This window comes from Ochotona princeps, chromosome 33 (assembly GCF_030435755.1).
Source record: "Ochotona princeps isolate mOchPri1 chromosome 33, mOchPri1.hap1, whole genome shotgun sequence".
In the NCBI taxonomy this organism is placed as follows: Eukaryota; Metazoa; Chordata; class Mammalia; order Lagomorpha; family Ochotonidae; genus Ochotona; species Ochotona princeps.
In genome coordinates, this window is record NC_080864.1 from 262098 (window position 1) to 275365 (window position 13268).

At 60.3% G+C, this 13268-nt stretch overlaps 1 protein-coding gene across 3 annotated transcripts in view; it reads right to left on the minus strand.

Annotated features, from left to right (window-relative positions):
- COL5A3 (collagen type V alpha 3 chain) overlaps nt 1–13268 on the minus strand; it is a 35693-nt gene that overhangs the window by 2113 nt on the left and 20312 nt on the right. For all 3 annotated transcript variants that reach the window (XR_009244478.1, XR_009244477.1, XM_058658137.1), the window contains exons 32-64: nt 12501–12554; nt 11409–11453; nt 11195–11248; nt 11020–11064; nt 10082–10135; nt 9909–9962; nt 9784–9837; nt 9553–9660; nt 9298–9387; nt 9044–9097; nt 8242–8349; nt 8036–8143; nt 7906–7959; nt 7366–7419; nt 6543–6650; nt 6411–6464; nt 6211–6264; nt 6068–6121; nt 5929–5982; nt 5468–5575; nt 4140–4193; nt 3992–4045; nt 3743–3796; nt 3603–3656; nt 3326–3433; nt 3131–3184; nt 2737–2790; nt 2493–2600; nt 2218–2271; nt 2097–2132; nt 1685–1738; nt 1060–1272; nt 862–969 (exon numbers count right to left, since the gene is read on the minus strand). Coding sequence is in view for 1 of the 3 variants with exons in the window: in XM_058658137.1 (XP_058514120.1) it covers nt 862–969; nt 1060–1272; nt 1685–1738; nt 2097–2132; nt 2218–2271; nt 2493–2600; nt 2737–2790; nt 3131–3184; nt 3326–3433; nt 3603–3656; nt 3743–3796; nt 3992–4045; nt 4140–4193; nt 5468–5575; nt 5929–5982; nt 6068–6121; nt 6211–6264; nt 6411–6464; nt 6543–6650; nt 7366–7419; nt 7906–7959; nt 8036–8143; nt 8242–8349; nt 9044–9097; nt 9298–9387; nt 9553–9660; nt 9784–9837; nt 9909–9962; nt 10082–10135; nt 11020–11064; nt 11195–11248; nt 11409–11453; nt 12501–12554 (2373 nt within the window). In the remaining 2 variants the exon portion in view is untranslated. The remainder of the gene's footprint in view (nt 1–861; nt 970–1059; nt 1273–1684; nt 1739–2096; nt 2133–2217; nt 2272–2492; nt 2601–2736; nt 2791–3130; nt 3185–3325; nt 3434–3602; nt 3657–3742; nt 3797–3991; nt 4046–4139; nt 4194–5467; nt 5576–5928; nt 5983–6067; nt 6122–6210; nt 6265–6410; nt 6465–6542; nt 6651–7365; nt 7420–7905; nt 7960–8035; nt 8144–8241; nt 8350–9043; nt 9098–9297; nt 9388–9552; nt 9661–9783; nt 9838–9908; nt 9963–10081; nt 10136–11019; nt 11065–11194; nt 11249–11408; nt 11454–12500; nt 12555–13268) is intronic.

Here is a 13268-nt window from a genome sequence, read left to right on the forward strand (position 1 = left end):
CCTAGGCTCTCTGATTTACTCTCTGCTTTTCTGGTCAGGCTTGGATCATCTCCCACAGAAAAGACTGTGGGCCCGGCATGGCAGCAGCCTAGCAGCTAAAATCCTCGCCTTGCATGCACCGGGATCCCATATGGGCACTAGTTTGTGTCCTGGTGGTCCCACTTCCCATCCTGCTTGTGGCCTGCTCCCTGCCTGTGGCCTGGGAAAGCAGTGGAGGATGGTCCAAAGCCTTGGGACCCTGCACCTGTGTGGGAGACCCAGAAGAAGCTCTTGGCTCCTGGCTTCGGATTGGCTCAGTTCCGGCCATTGCAGCCATTGCGGGAGTAAACCTGTGGATGGAAGACCTTTCTCTCTGTCTCTTTCTTTCTGTAAATCTTACTTTCCAATAAAATAGATCTTTCTTTAAGTGGGCACTTAGTGCTTGCTTCGGCAGCACACACACTAAGTGGGCACTTTAGCTAGCAGGTAGGGTGTCCACACCCCACACTGGCATGCCTGGGTTCAATTCCGGGCTCCGACCCTGACGTGGCTTCCTGCGAGGCAGCAGTGACAGCTCAAGGGCCCTTGCCTCGCTCGTGAGAGGCCAGCTGCCGGCTCCCACCTTAGGCTTGGCCGAAACGTTGCTGTCGGGGAGTGGGCCGATATGTGGAGGAGCACTCGCCATCTTTCTGTTGCCCTTTGTCTTTCTGCCTCTCAGATAAGTGAAACAGACAAGCCAGGTTGTTTTCTGTCTGATCATCTGCTCCAGCCCCAGACAGCACTGGGCGTGCAGCAGGCCCAGGAGGAGATCCATGAAGGCAGGGTCCGTCCCCACACCCTGCGGGAGAGAGGGGAACCGCCAGGAGGAGCCCCATCACTCACCATCTCAAACTTCTTGTCTGGATTCAGGCAGGTCTCGCCTCCCGCCGTGAAGTTGCAGAACACCCTGAGAGCGTCCCGCACGCTGCCCTGGTTGGGGTCAATCCAGTACTCGCCTGTCACAGAGCCACGCGGAGCAGGTGGACAGGTGAACGGGAGGGAATGGCTCTGCTGCACCCCACCCGCACGCCTGCCCTGGACCTCACCATCAGGCAGGTGCGGGTGGTGGCGATGTAGCTCATGGCACACGAGGCCGGGGTGCTCAGCTGTGCCGGGAGGGTGCCGCAGCTGTTCCAGCTCCAAGCTCAGAGATGTGAGAGATGCCAGTACCTCCTCCAGACCACCCTCCAGGGCCTCTGGCTTCTCTGGGACAGAACGGCGCCGGCGCAGCCCGTGCACCTCCGCAGGGGGACCCTGCCCACAAGGGTGGGCAAGAAGGTGAGGAGGAGAGAAAGGAAAGAAAGAGGCGAAGGCAGAGAGACACGGGTGAGGACGAGAAAGGCGGGTGAGAGAAAGACGCAGAGATGGTTAGATGGAGAAGGCGGAAGAGAAACAGACAGGAGACAGTGGAACAGAGTTAGGCAAAGGCCCCAAGAGCTGAGACGGCCAGGAGGAAACAGCCAGAAGCAACAAAACCCTCAAGGACAACCTCCCGCCAGGCCCCTCCCCTCCCTGAGCTTTCCAGGGGTGCTCGCCCCACCTGCACCTGGCCCCCTGAGAGCCCCCCTTGGGACACCCCCACCTCGAGGCCACAGCACGAGACACAGATCCTGCCCTGCACACCCACCTCCCACCTAGGCCCTGGTGTCTGCCCTGGGGAACTCACCGGAGGGCCGGGGGGTCCTGCAGGTCCAGTGTCTCCTCGGAGACCCGGGGATCCCTAGGGAGAGAGGTCACGTGGGGTAGACGCTGTCTATGGCAACCCCTTCCCATCAGCGTGCGCGTGCACACACACACACACACACGGCCAGAGCTGAACATGAAGCTAGAGAGGCAGCTTTCCACGGCCTAAACAAACACGTGTGAAATGGGCAACTTGCCCTCCCAGGCGCGGCCTCACTGACTGCGGAGCTGCCTCCCTTCGGAGCTGCCTCCTGCCACAGGCAGCACAGTGGATGAGACGCAACAGCAGGTGTTGAGCAGACAAAGGCACAAAGACGTGAAGCAAGGTGTGCCAAAGCACCAGGGGTGGCCGAAGGAGAGGTGGGTGAGAACCCAGGGATGCAACGTGTACTCACCGGGGACCCCTTGGAGCCCTTCTGTCCCAGAGGGCCCTGTGGGATAGGATAGACAGGGAGATTTGGGGTCTTGGCCTGGCCTTCCACTGTGGCCCCATCCCACCAACCCCTGCACACTCACCACCACGCCTGGCAGCCCAGGGTGACCCACAGCGCCGATGAGACCAGGAGGGCCCTGGAGAAGGGACAGCAGGGTTACTACTCGTAGGGAAAGTTCCCAAACCCCACACAAGCCTCCAGTTCCCCGCTCTCCACTGACAGCCCCTCTCCAAGCCCCAGACAGAGCCCCCATCACCCCGGAGTCGGGTTGCCAGACTGCACAGGCTCTGTTGTTTGCCTCCCACCCGCTCCTTGGAAACGCACAGCCCACCCCCTCAGAGCACAACACACACTTACAGGTTCTCCCTTGGGGCCAGGAGGACCTTGCACACCTGGCAAGCCCTGGTCCCCCTTCTCTCCGGCCTCCCCAGGGGGACCAATGAGGCCAATCAGTCCAATGTGACCCTGGAGCACACGGAGACACACGGAGGGGTGAGGTGAGGGTGCTGGGAGCCTCAGGGGACCCCACAGTGTCTGGCTAGGGAGAGAGGGAAGGATGGGACGCCCCGGGCAGGGAAGCCATAGGATGGGAAGACCTTACCTTTTCCCCTTTGGGACCCGCATCTCCCTTCAGCCCGGGGAGGCCAGAGGGTCCCTAGTAGGAGAGCAAGGGTCGGTCAGTGAGTCTCACCGGAGAAACCTCTCAGCTTGCATGCGTGTGCTAGGGGCTGGTCAGTGGGATGCTGCCCAGATGCCACACGGGTGTGATGGGGCTGGCCAAAACGCAGAAGGGATGGCAGAGGACAAGGAGTGGTCAGCGGCCAGGATCTGTGAGTGGGTTGATGTGTGTGTGGTCAGTGTAGACCAGTAAGACAAAGGGGTGAGCGGTGAGAAGAGAGGGGTCAGCCCACAGCATCAGCGCCAGTGGGCACTGTGTGTTGTCTAGGTGACCGGTGACTCCTTGGAGCTGTAACCTCAGGGACAAAGTCTCTTACCAGGGGGCCAGGGGGGCCCGTCTGTCCAGGGGCTCCCAGAAGGCCAGGCTCACCCTGAGGATAACACAGAAAATGAAGGTAGACTCCAGCGCAGACACCCCCACCACCCCCCAGGGCCAGCTCCTCCCATCTGAGCGACAAGGAGGGACTGCCAGGGGGCCCACCCCTGACGTACCCTGACCCTGTCCCACTCACCACGGGTCCTGGTATCCCTCGAAGACCCTCAGGCCCGACTCGCCCAGGGGGCCCTTGAGCCCCCAGGGGACCCGTCCTCCCTGGAGGCCCGTCAGGACCCGGCTCCCCCTAAAATGGACAGTCAAGATAAGTAGGGGGCAAGAAGAGCCAGAGGGTGCTGGCCTCAGAGACCCCACCAGGAGGTAGCAGATGCGTGCAGTGGCCGCCAGTCCCGGCCGCTCCTGATGGCCGGGGCTCAGCACGGGGAACCCCTCGCTCCCCGCGGTTACACACTGACCTTAGCACCTTTCTCCCCTTCTCTGCCTGCAGGACCTCCACGGCCCGGCGGACCCTGGGCAGGAAATGGGGGTGTGAGGAGCCCCTGCAGCGGCAGGTGGTGGCTTGGGGTGGGGCGCCAAGGAGGGAGTCGTAACTCACCCTCTTGCCAGGGGGCCCACGAGCACCGGGTTCCCCAGAAGCACCAGGCGGCCCCTGTGGAGGAGAGAACAGAACCAGCATCAGACAGCCTGGCCCAGACACACCTGACACCCAACTGTTTCCGCTAAGCTGCACACATGGGAAATTCCCGACAGGCTAGCCCACGAGCCCACCTTTCTGCCCCCCTCTTCACCCACAGGCCAGGCCCATCCCCTCACCCAAAACCATACCCTCTGTTTCCCAACTCACCGGAGCTCCGACATCACCGGGGTCTCCCTTCTCTCCTGGGGCTCCGTCTACACCCTATGGGGAGGGGAGACCGAGTGGGATGGGGCAAATTCGAGACCCCAATATTCTGGGCTCGGAGGGAGGGACAGAGGCTTGGGAGCCTACCTACCGAAACTCCAGGGTCTCCTGGGGGTCCCAGGTCTCCGGGGAGCCCTGTAGGGCCCTGGAATATAAAGTGACCCACATTCATACCTCTGAATTTCTGGGGAGTTATTCATTGGGCGGATAGTGTCCCAGCTCTGGTTGCTGGGACATATCAGAGAGCAAGACACAGAATCCCCTGCCTGCCGGAGCAGGAGCCCTGGGGGTTAGTGGGTGCAGGAGCAGGAGCACTGGGGGTTAGTGGGTGCCGGAGCAGGCACCCTGGGGGTTAGTGGGTGCCGGAGCAGGAGCCCTGGGGGTTAGTGGGTGCCGGAGCAGGAGCCCTGGGGGTTAGTGGGTGCCGGAGCAGGCACCCTGGGGGTTAGTGGGTGCCGGAGCAGGAGCCCTGGGGGTTAGTGGATGCCGGCAGCGCTCTGGGGGTTAGTGGGTGCCGGAGCAGGAGCCCTGGGGGTTAGTGGGTGCTGGAGGAGCCCTGGGGGTTAGTGGGTGCTGGAGCAGGAGCCCTGGGGGTTAGTGGATGCCGGCAGCGCTCTGGGGGTTAGTGGGTGCTGGAGCAGGAGCCCTGGGGGTTAGTGGGTGCCGGAGCAGGCACCCTGGGGGTTAGTGGGTGCCGGAGCAGGAGCCCTGGGGGTTAGTGGGTGCCGGAGCAGGAGCCCTGGGGGTTAGTGGGTGCCGGAGCAGGAGCCCTGGGGGTTAGTGGGTGCCGGAGCAGGAGCCCTGGGGGTTAGTGGGTGCCGGAGCAGGCACCCTGGGGGTTAGTGGGTGCCGGAGCAGGAGCCCTGGGGGTTAGTGGGTGCTGGAGCAGGAGCCCTGGGGGTTAGTGGGTGCCGGAGCAGGAGCCCTGGGGGTTAGTGGGTGCCAGCAGGGCTGAGCTGTGAGCTTTCCATGCCTCGTTTCCTCTGCTTTCTAGCCCGGGACTCAGAACTGACCCTCAGAGAAGGGACCCAGGCATGGGTGGGAGTGGGAAGGGCATAGCCAAGCCCTATAGGGGCTGGAGCCCCTCTGTTCAATGCCAACCCCCCAAGATGACAGAAGCACCCCAGTGTTGAAGCCAACTGGCACCCCAAGTCTGAGCTTCCTTTCAACATGGCCAGGACGAATACCTGTGAAATCAACTCTTTTTTTTTTTAGATTTATTTTATTACAAAGTCAGATAAACAGAGAGGAGGAGAGACAGCGAGGAAGGTCTTCCGCCCGATGAGTGGAATCAACTCTTACCCCACACCGTATTTTTTATTTTTCATTCATTCAGCATGTCTGGGTGGCTCACAGGAGCCTGAAGGCAGGTCCAAGGGCGTGTGTGCACCCCACCTCTGCCTCACCCCCTGCACTCACCAAGCTTCCTTTAGCCCCGTCCTCCCCAGGAGGGCCTCTCTTGCCAGGTGGTCCAGCAGCTCCAGAGGGGCCTGTGTCTCCCTTCTCACCAACGTCTCCCTTGGGCCCCTTTGGAGAAGCAGAGGTCAAGGGTCAGCACACATGGATGCAGACAACAGGGTGGTCTGTTGCTTTTCTGGGATCGGGGGTCACAGGAGGCCTGGCTGAGGTCAGAGGTCAGAGGTCTGGATGGTCCAGTCACCCACTGGTCACGGCAAGCTTGGTTGAGCCCTTAGAGTGCGTAGAGTGGTCCTCTGTGGGCAGTCCACCTTACAGGCGAGGGTCAGGACTTGGATCTGAGGCCCCACAACCACCCCCATAGGCCCTGGGACCAGTGGACGACATAGGACTGTGCACAGGGGCCCAAGGCCAGACGTTCCCTGAGTCGGGGGCAAAGCTCACATCATGGCACCGTCACTCACCGGGACCCCTGGGGCTCCTGCCGGCCCTGGATCTCCAGCAGCCCCAGGCTCACCCTGTAAGAGACAAAGGGTGGTGGAGAGAAGACTCTCCTGGCAGGGTCCCCACCTCCCCTGTGAAGCCCTACTCTCCCTCTCTTACCTTCTCACCCACGGCTCCAGGCTGACCAACTCCTCCAGGCAGCCCTGGGGGGCCCTGGAGGGACCAGGGAGGGTTAGACAAAGTCCCCGGAGCTCCTTGGTAAACGGGTGTCCCCACCTCACGGCCGTCCCCAGAGTTCTCACCTCTGCTCCGCTGGGACCATGGGGACCCCGAGGACCTGGTGCTCCATGGGGACCCTGCGGGGGGACCAGAGGTACCTTCAGTGACAACTTCAAAGAAACAAAGACCGCACAGCCACCGCCCTTCAAGACCTTTGACAAGACCCCCGTGACCCCCCAAGTAGGCCACCCCCACCCGGTAACCTTCTCTTGGGAACCCATACCATGGAGCCCACATCTCCAACTTCCCCTTTCTCTCCAGGAGGCCCCGGCAGTCCCTAGGAAACAGACAAACAAGTTAGGGCACAGAGTAGGGGCAGCTAGAGATGTCCCCTCCCCCAGGTTCAGGCACCCACCTGTAGGCCAGGGGGACCAATGACCCCCACAAAGCCTCTGACGCCATCATCTCCTTTCTGCCCAAAGAGGCCCGGGGGTCCCCGAAGCCCCTGGGCCCCGTCTGCTCCCTGGCAGGAAGACACGGGAAAGACCCAGTTGGAATCTGGATCAAAGGTTGGCCAGTAGGGTCAGGGTTGGGGTCAGGCTGGGGATTGAGTTTGGGTAGGATTAGGGTCAGGGTCTGCAGTGAGAGATCACGCCCTGGGCAGCGTTCAGACAGAACTCAGATGAGATCCAGGACTGGGTTTGGGATTTGGGGCCTGCTGCAGTGTGTCATCCGGAAGTTCAAGTGTTGGGAACAGAAACAGCCAGTTCTGATGTCACGGTACTTGGAGGTGGGGTGGGGGCGGTCTTTGGTAGGTAGGTAGGATCAGATAAGGTCCATGATGGCAAGCAGAGGACAGCTGAGGCCATACCTGGCTCGTCTCGCTGTGTGACACCTCCTCCGTGCCCCATGCCCTGGTAGGCCCTTCTGGCCCTCCCAAACCAAGAATCTATGCTCAACAAATCATTCCATCTAGGGCATTGTGTGGAAATGGACTAAGGGTCTGAGTTCAGGTTTGTGGTTGCTGGAATGGTGTTGGCTTAGCAGGAGCTCGGAGAGAAGGGGTGACGGGAACTGAAGGCCAGGTCCTGTGCAGTGTCAAGGCTGGGGTGAGAGGTTTAGGGTTGACAAGGAGGGTGGAGTCATCCAGAGTTGATTTCCTGTTGGGTGTTGCCCTGGCGGGGTGGGTTGAGGTTGGGGGACCTCAAACAGGGTCGTCATGCTGAGAGCGTACTCACCGGGGAACCCGGATGTCCCACAGGACCTCGAATCCCTGTTGGTCCAGGGGGGCCCTAGAGGAGGGGAAAGATTCCATCAACTTTAAGACTGGGGGAGGGGGTCCAGAGATGTCATCACTACCCACCCCCCCCGTTTCCTTACTAGAACAACCCTCTCCACCAGGAACCACAGCCATGGCTGCCCCATCTGTGCCTTTGCTAACACCAGTCCACCAGGTGTCCCTGAGACAGACAGCTGCCCCAGGCCCGTCCCCTACGGGCCCATCCCCAGAAGTTCTAGGGAAACGTGGGGTGCAGCTGTCCAATGACACGCCCTGGAAGCGGGGCTCGGAGCAAAGCTGGGAACTGAAGGCTCAGAGGTGTACCAAGCCACAAAGCAGACGGCAATGTGCCCAAGGAACGGGAGTACGGGGCGCCGGGGGAGGGGGATGCATGCAGATGACGTCAGGATGGGGCTCAGGGATGCAGGAAGCACTGTGTGGCCCCCCTCATCTGCTCCATCTGAGCCCACCCACCCCAGGGACACCCCACACTGCTCACCGCTTCACCCTTCTCTCCTCTGCTTCCCTTGTGGCCAGGGGGCCCCACTTCCCCCTGTGGAGGAAGCAGAATGAGCAGCACCTGTTCTCCCACTCCAGCCCCTGGACACCCCTCCTTCTCAACCCCTCACCTTGTCCCCTTCCTCGCCAGAAGGCCCGGGAGCTCCAGAAGGGCCCGGAAGTCCCAGGGGCCCTGGGATGCCATCCTTGCCAGTGGGGCCGGGAGCGCCGCGCTCTCCCTGTCAGGGAGAATGGGGGAGGCGAGGCGTCACAGCCAGAGGGGCCGCAGGAGGCAGGGTGTGAGCTGCTGGGGGAAGCGGGTGGGCCAGCCACTCACCGGGGATCCCTTCTCGCCAGCAGGCCCAATGGGGCCTTGGTTTCCGCTCTGCCCGGGGAGCCCAATGCCTCCAGCTGGGCCCAAAGGACCCCGCTCTCCAGGGGAACCCTAGGAAAGGAAGAGGAACAGTGGTTGCAGCTCTGGTCCCAGAGTTCCCTTAGTCCCACCATCAGCAGTCCGTCAGAGGACACACATGAGCACTGAGCCAGGTTCACCCCCAGTCTTCCTCCAACACCCCCTCCAGCTCCACACCTCGCTCACTCCACTCCAGCCCCATGGGTTTCTGGCCCCTCTGTTCTCCAGGTGTACCCGCACCGGGCTTTACGGGACTTGACCTTACCACCCCTTCTGTGCAAGTTGAAGGTTTGAGACAACCTGGGCTTGAGCCCGTCCATCAGACCATCATTTCAAGGGTTTTTAGTGGGTTTTGTTAGATAAGGCTTAGGCAAGAGGATTTCAGAAGTTATGCAAAAAGGAACTAAAACATGTGTTGAGTTGAGGGCAAATGTTTTGAAGTCCAGGAATAGTTTTTTCATGATATGCATTTCCCTGACTTGTTTGAAGACACCCCCCCGCACACACCGTCACCCAGCAAAGCTGCTGGACCCACAGAGTAACCCCAGATTCACAGCTGTCCAGCCAGGGAGCCGCTGAACTGGAGGCCACCCAGATCTCTCCGGTCCCAAGACAAGGGCTTAAATCTAAGCCCTAAGCTTCCCAACCTTAGGGCTTCCAACTTAAGCTTCCCCCCACACCCTCAAGTCCCCTCCTGCATGCCCCATACCCAGACACTGTCACTTACATTGGCCCCAACTGGGCCAGGAGGGCCTTTGTCACCCTTCAAGCCTACAGGCCCCTAGGGAAGGAAAGAAGTCACGGTCAAGACTGCTAGGAGACCTCAGGTCCTGTGTTCACTGTGGGGCGCAGGGGTCAATTCCCCTGCCTGGGCCCTGAGGCTCACCTCCAGGGCTGCCTCTCCCTGGCCCCTCCAGCCAGCATTCCCACCCCAGGGCCACAGCCATACCCCTTCTCTCAGGGGTTGCATGTGTTACTCACTGGCTCTCCGGGGGCTCCTTGGGGGCCTGGGAAGCCCCTGGGACCAGCTGGTCCCTCTTTCCCCAGAGGTCCTGGTGGGCCCAGCTCTCCCTGCAGGAGAACAAAGAGGAGGTGAGGCCCCAGGCATAGGGTGTTGCCCCCTCCCCACCCATCCCTTCCCTCTACCACAGCATCTGTTCTGGTAGGTCCCTTCCTCTCCCACCAGCGGGGATGAGCAGCACCCTCTGAAGGCCGTTGGTGGCGGGGGAATCTCACCTTGGCCCCTTCTCTGCCTTCCTGGCCCGGAAGACCTTGATCTCCAGGTGGTCCGGGGGGACCCGGAGGACCCCTCTCCCCTAGGGGGCCCACTTCTCCTGTCTTTCCCTGTGGAGGAGGAAGGGCTTGTTTGGGATGACGGAGGGGACAGGCCAAGCTCCAGTTGCCTTCCCTCAAAGGTTGGCAGGTGCAGGATGGGAAGGAAGGAGGGCTTGGAGATTCCGCTCTGACCTGAGGCCCCAGAACACCAGCTGGTCCAGGCGGGCCCGTCTGCCCTTGGAAACCCTAGAGAAAAAATTAATTCATTAACTGGGCATTTCAGATGGTGTGTGTTCGAGGTTAAAGAGGTCACTCACCAGCTCTCCTCGCTGTCCAGGGTGCCCTGGGCGCCCGTCTTTCCCCTGAGGGCCCTGGGGGCGGGGAGGACACCAAGTGAGAGGGTCGAGGCAGAAACAAGAAACCCGGTTCCCCCCACCCCACCCCACCCCACCCCACCCCACCCCCATTCAGGGGATCCCCAATCACTCACCGGAGGACCCTTCGGCCCAGGAAATCCTGGGGGGCCTTGCAAACCAGGCAGACCCTGAAAAGAAGGCAGGAGGCGTTGTCTTGACCCTGCCATTGCCCCACAGGGTAGGCATGAGACCTATTAACGATGCCTACTGCCTGCCGGGCAGAGGCCAGAGACTCCCAGGCAGTCCTTCCATCTGCCTTTGGGGTGAGGACTAAAGCTATCCTCATTTTACAGAGAGGTTGAGTAACTTGCCCCAGGTCACACAGCAAAGGGATAACAGATCCAAGGCACGAACTCACCGGTCTGTAGGATCGGAGACAGGGCTGTGCGGCCGTCCCCCACCCCAACCCCGGGCTCATCCTCCTCTGGCAGTCCCCCGTCCCACCCAGCCCACTGCGCTATGTCTTCCCAGTCCCCCATCCTGGGCTCATCCTTTGCTGAGAGCCCTCCCTCCCCAAGAGCACTGGAATTCTGCTCCAGTCCTGACCCCAACTTCCCGCCAGTGTACGCTGGGAGGCGGGGGTGATAGCTCCAGTCACGCGGCCCTTCCTGCCACCCACACAGAAGGTCTCATTTTGGCCTGGTCCTTGCAGGAATTGGGGGGCGGTGAACCAGCAGATGGAAGCTTCCCCTTGCTCTAATCACGGAAAGTCAGGGCAGCCCTACTTGGTTCTTGGAATACCCACACCCCATATCAGACCACCTGAGGCTCTCAACACCCCCTGCTGCTGAGGAAAGCAGCAGAGGTTGGTCTGAGAATTCCCACATGGGCATCTTGGATGGAAATCCAGGCTCTTGGTGCCATCCTGACCTGGCCCTGGTTGTTGTGGCCATTTAGGGAATGAACCAGCAGATGGAAGAATCTCTCTCTTTCTCTCTTTCTCTCTGGTGTTTCTCCCTCTCTCTTTCACTCTGCCTTTCAAATCCATCAGAAATGTTAAGACATCACTTACCTTCTCTCCAGGGACACCAGGGGCTCCATCCTGGCCCACGTCACCCTAGGACAGAGGGAATGAGACTCAGGCCCCAGAACTAGCTCCCCTGGGAGGGGGCTGGGTGTGGGAGGGGGCCTGGGTGGGCCTGGGCCAATGGAGCTGCGCCAAAGGCCTTGGTCACACACACCCTTACCTTGGGACCTGGCTGTCCTGTCGTTCCTGGCTGCCCTCTTTCCCCACGGGAGCCCTGAGCAGAAAAAGGGCACAAGTCAGAGAGGGACCCCCACCTGGGGGACACCGACAGAACCCAAGCCCACGGTCAGTCCTGCCAACTCCCTGGCTCCCCGCTGCCCTGCCCGCTCCGAGCCCCAGCCCCACTCAGAGGGCGCTGCTCTGCAGTTCCTTACCGGTGGTCCTCGTTCTCCTTCCTCCCCCGGCTGCCCTGCCTTCCCCTGAAAAAGGGACAGTTTGGGCTCAAGCAGAAGAGACCCACAAGTCTCACACACCCACACTCCTGACCCTGACGGTCACACGCAGGCACACACAGTCTCAGCCCACGAGTGCAGCTGTTCCGGGTGGCCCACCGCACCCTGTGCCATTGTGCCCTGCCCTGGTCCAGCCCCCAGCCTGAGCTCCTCATGCAGGTGCGTCATCCCTGGCCCACGGTGGAAACATACGCATGCCCAAATTCACATGATAAACACACCAGGACAGGCACACACATGGCATACACAATGTGCAACTGCCCGAAGCAACACAAACACGCACGCCGATCACTCGGTGTGTGCGCGGAAACACGTGTGTGTGTGAGCATCACATACATGTCGGCACCTAGTCATGGCCGGTCTACAGAACACGCAAGCAGGCGAGCAGGCAGAAGCTCCCAGCACAAAGCCTTCGGCCTCTCCATTGAAAAACATCACATAAGAAAATTCCAAAATGCTCGTGGACAAGGCAGACAAAGACAAAAAGAAAAAACATCATTGCCGTCCGTGCCTAAGGGGAGATATTCACGGGAGGGCAGGTGCCCCTTTCACAGGGTCTGGGTGCAGAGTCCCCGCTGGGCTTCTGACCTCAGCACCTGCTCATGCACACCCCGGAAGGGTGCCTGGGTCCCTGCCACCCACTGTGGGAGAGACCTGGGTGAAGTTCCTGGCTCCCGGCTTCAACCTGGCCCAGCCCTGGCTGTTGCGGGTATTTGAGGAAAGAACTAATGAAGAGAAGATCTTTCTCAACTTTCAAATAAGTAACTTTCAAAATTTAATTTTCAATAATTATGCATGGATTTCAAAAACACTGATGTCTTTTAGTTCTGTTACCCACAGACCTTTTAATAACCTTCTAGCCTGTGTGTATTCAAACAGCGTCACGTACGCACACCCCACATGGCACACGGGAACGCAAGTGCACACACTGTTCCAGGCACACACAGCCACCCATGGCCCACCCACCATCGTACACAACATGCCGCAAACCGCCCCTCCTGGACCCCAGCTCACCCGCTTCCCTTTCTCTCCCAGTGGTCCCAGGGGCCCAGGAAATCCAACGGATCCCTGAGTGAAAAGAATCAAAGAGCCGAGAGGGGATTGGGAGTGGGCGGAGAATCAGACAGACATAGAGCGCGCCCACCTGCTGGTTCACTGCCCAGATGCCCACACCAGCTGGGCCAGGGGGCCGGGGATGCAGCCAGATCTGCTTCGTGAATGGCAAGGACTCAACCAAGTGAGCCATCGCCTGCTGCGGCCCCAGGATCTGCACCAGGAAAAAGCTGGAACTGGGAACAGAGCCCCTCCAGTGGGGTGCTTGGGCATCCCAACTGGCCAAAGGCTCACTTGTCATGGCCGTTGCAGAAAGCAATGCTCCTTGTGGAACGCGTCCTGACTGGTCTTGACTAGGGAATGTCTCTCTCAGACTCTCACGAGGGGTTGCACACTGAGCTATGTACGACACCATGAATTTACTCTGGGCTTCCTCCTGGAGACAAGCACCGTAACAAACACGGACAAGAACCCATGAAACGCGGATGGGCAAGAAAGTTCTACGTCAAGGCTGGTATCTGGCCTAGCAGGTAAAACACCCATGGCTAGGACTCCCCCAGCCATATCAGAGGGCCTGGGTTCGAACCCCCGTCTCTGCTCTTGGTTGCTCCAGCTTCCGGTTCATGTGCACCCGCATGGGCAGCCTAGACTGCAGTCCTGGTGCAGGGACTGGGGAGGTGAACTGGCATGCAATCACTCTCTCTCGGCAAAGGATGACATAGTACAACA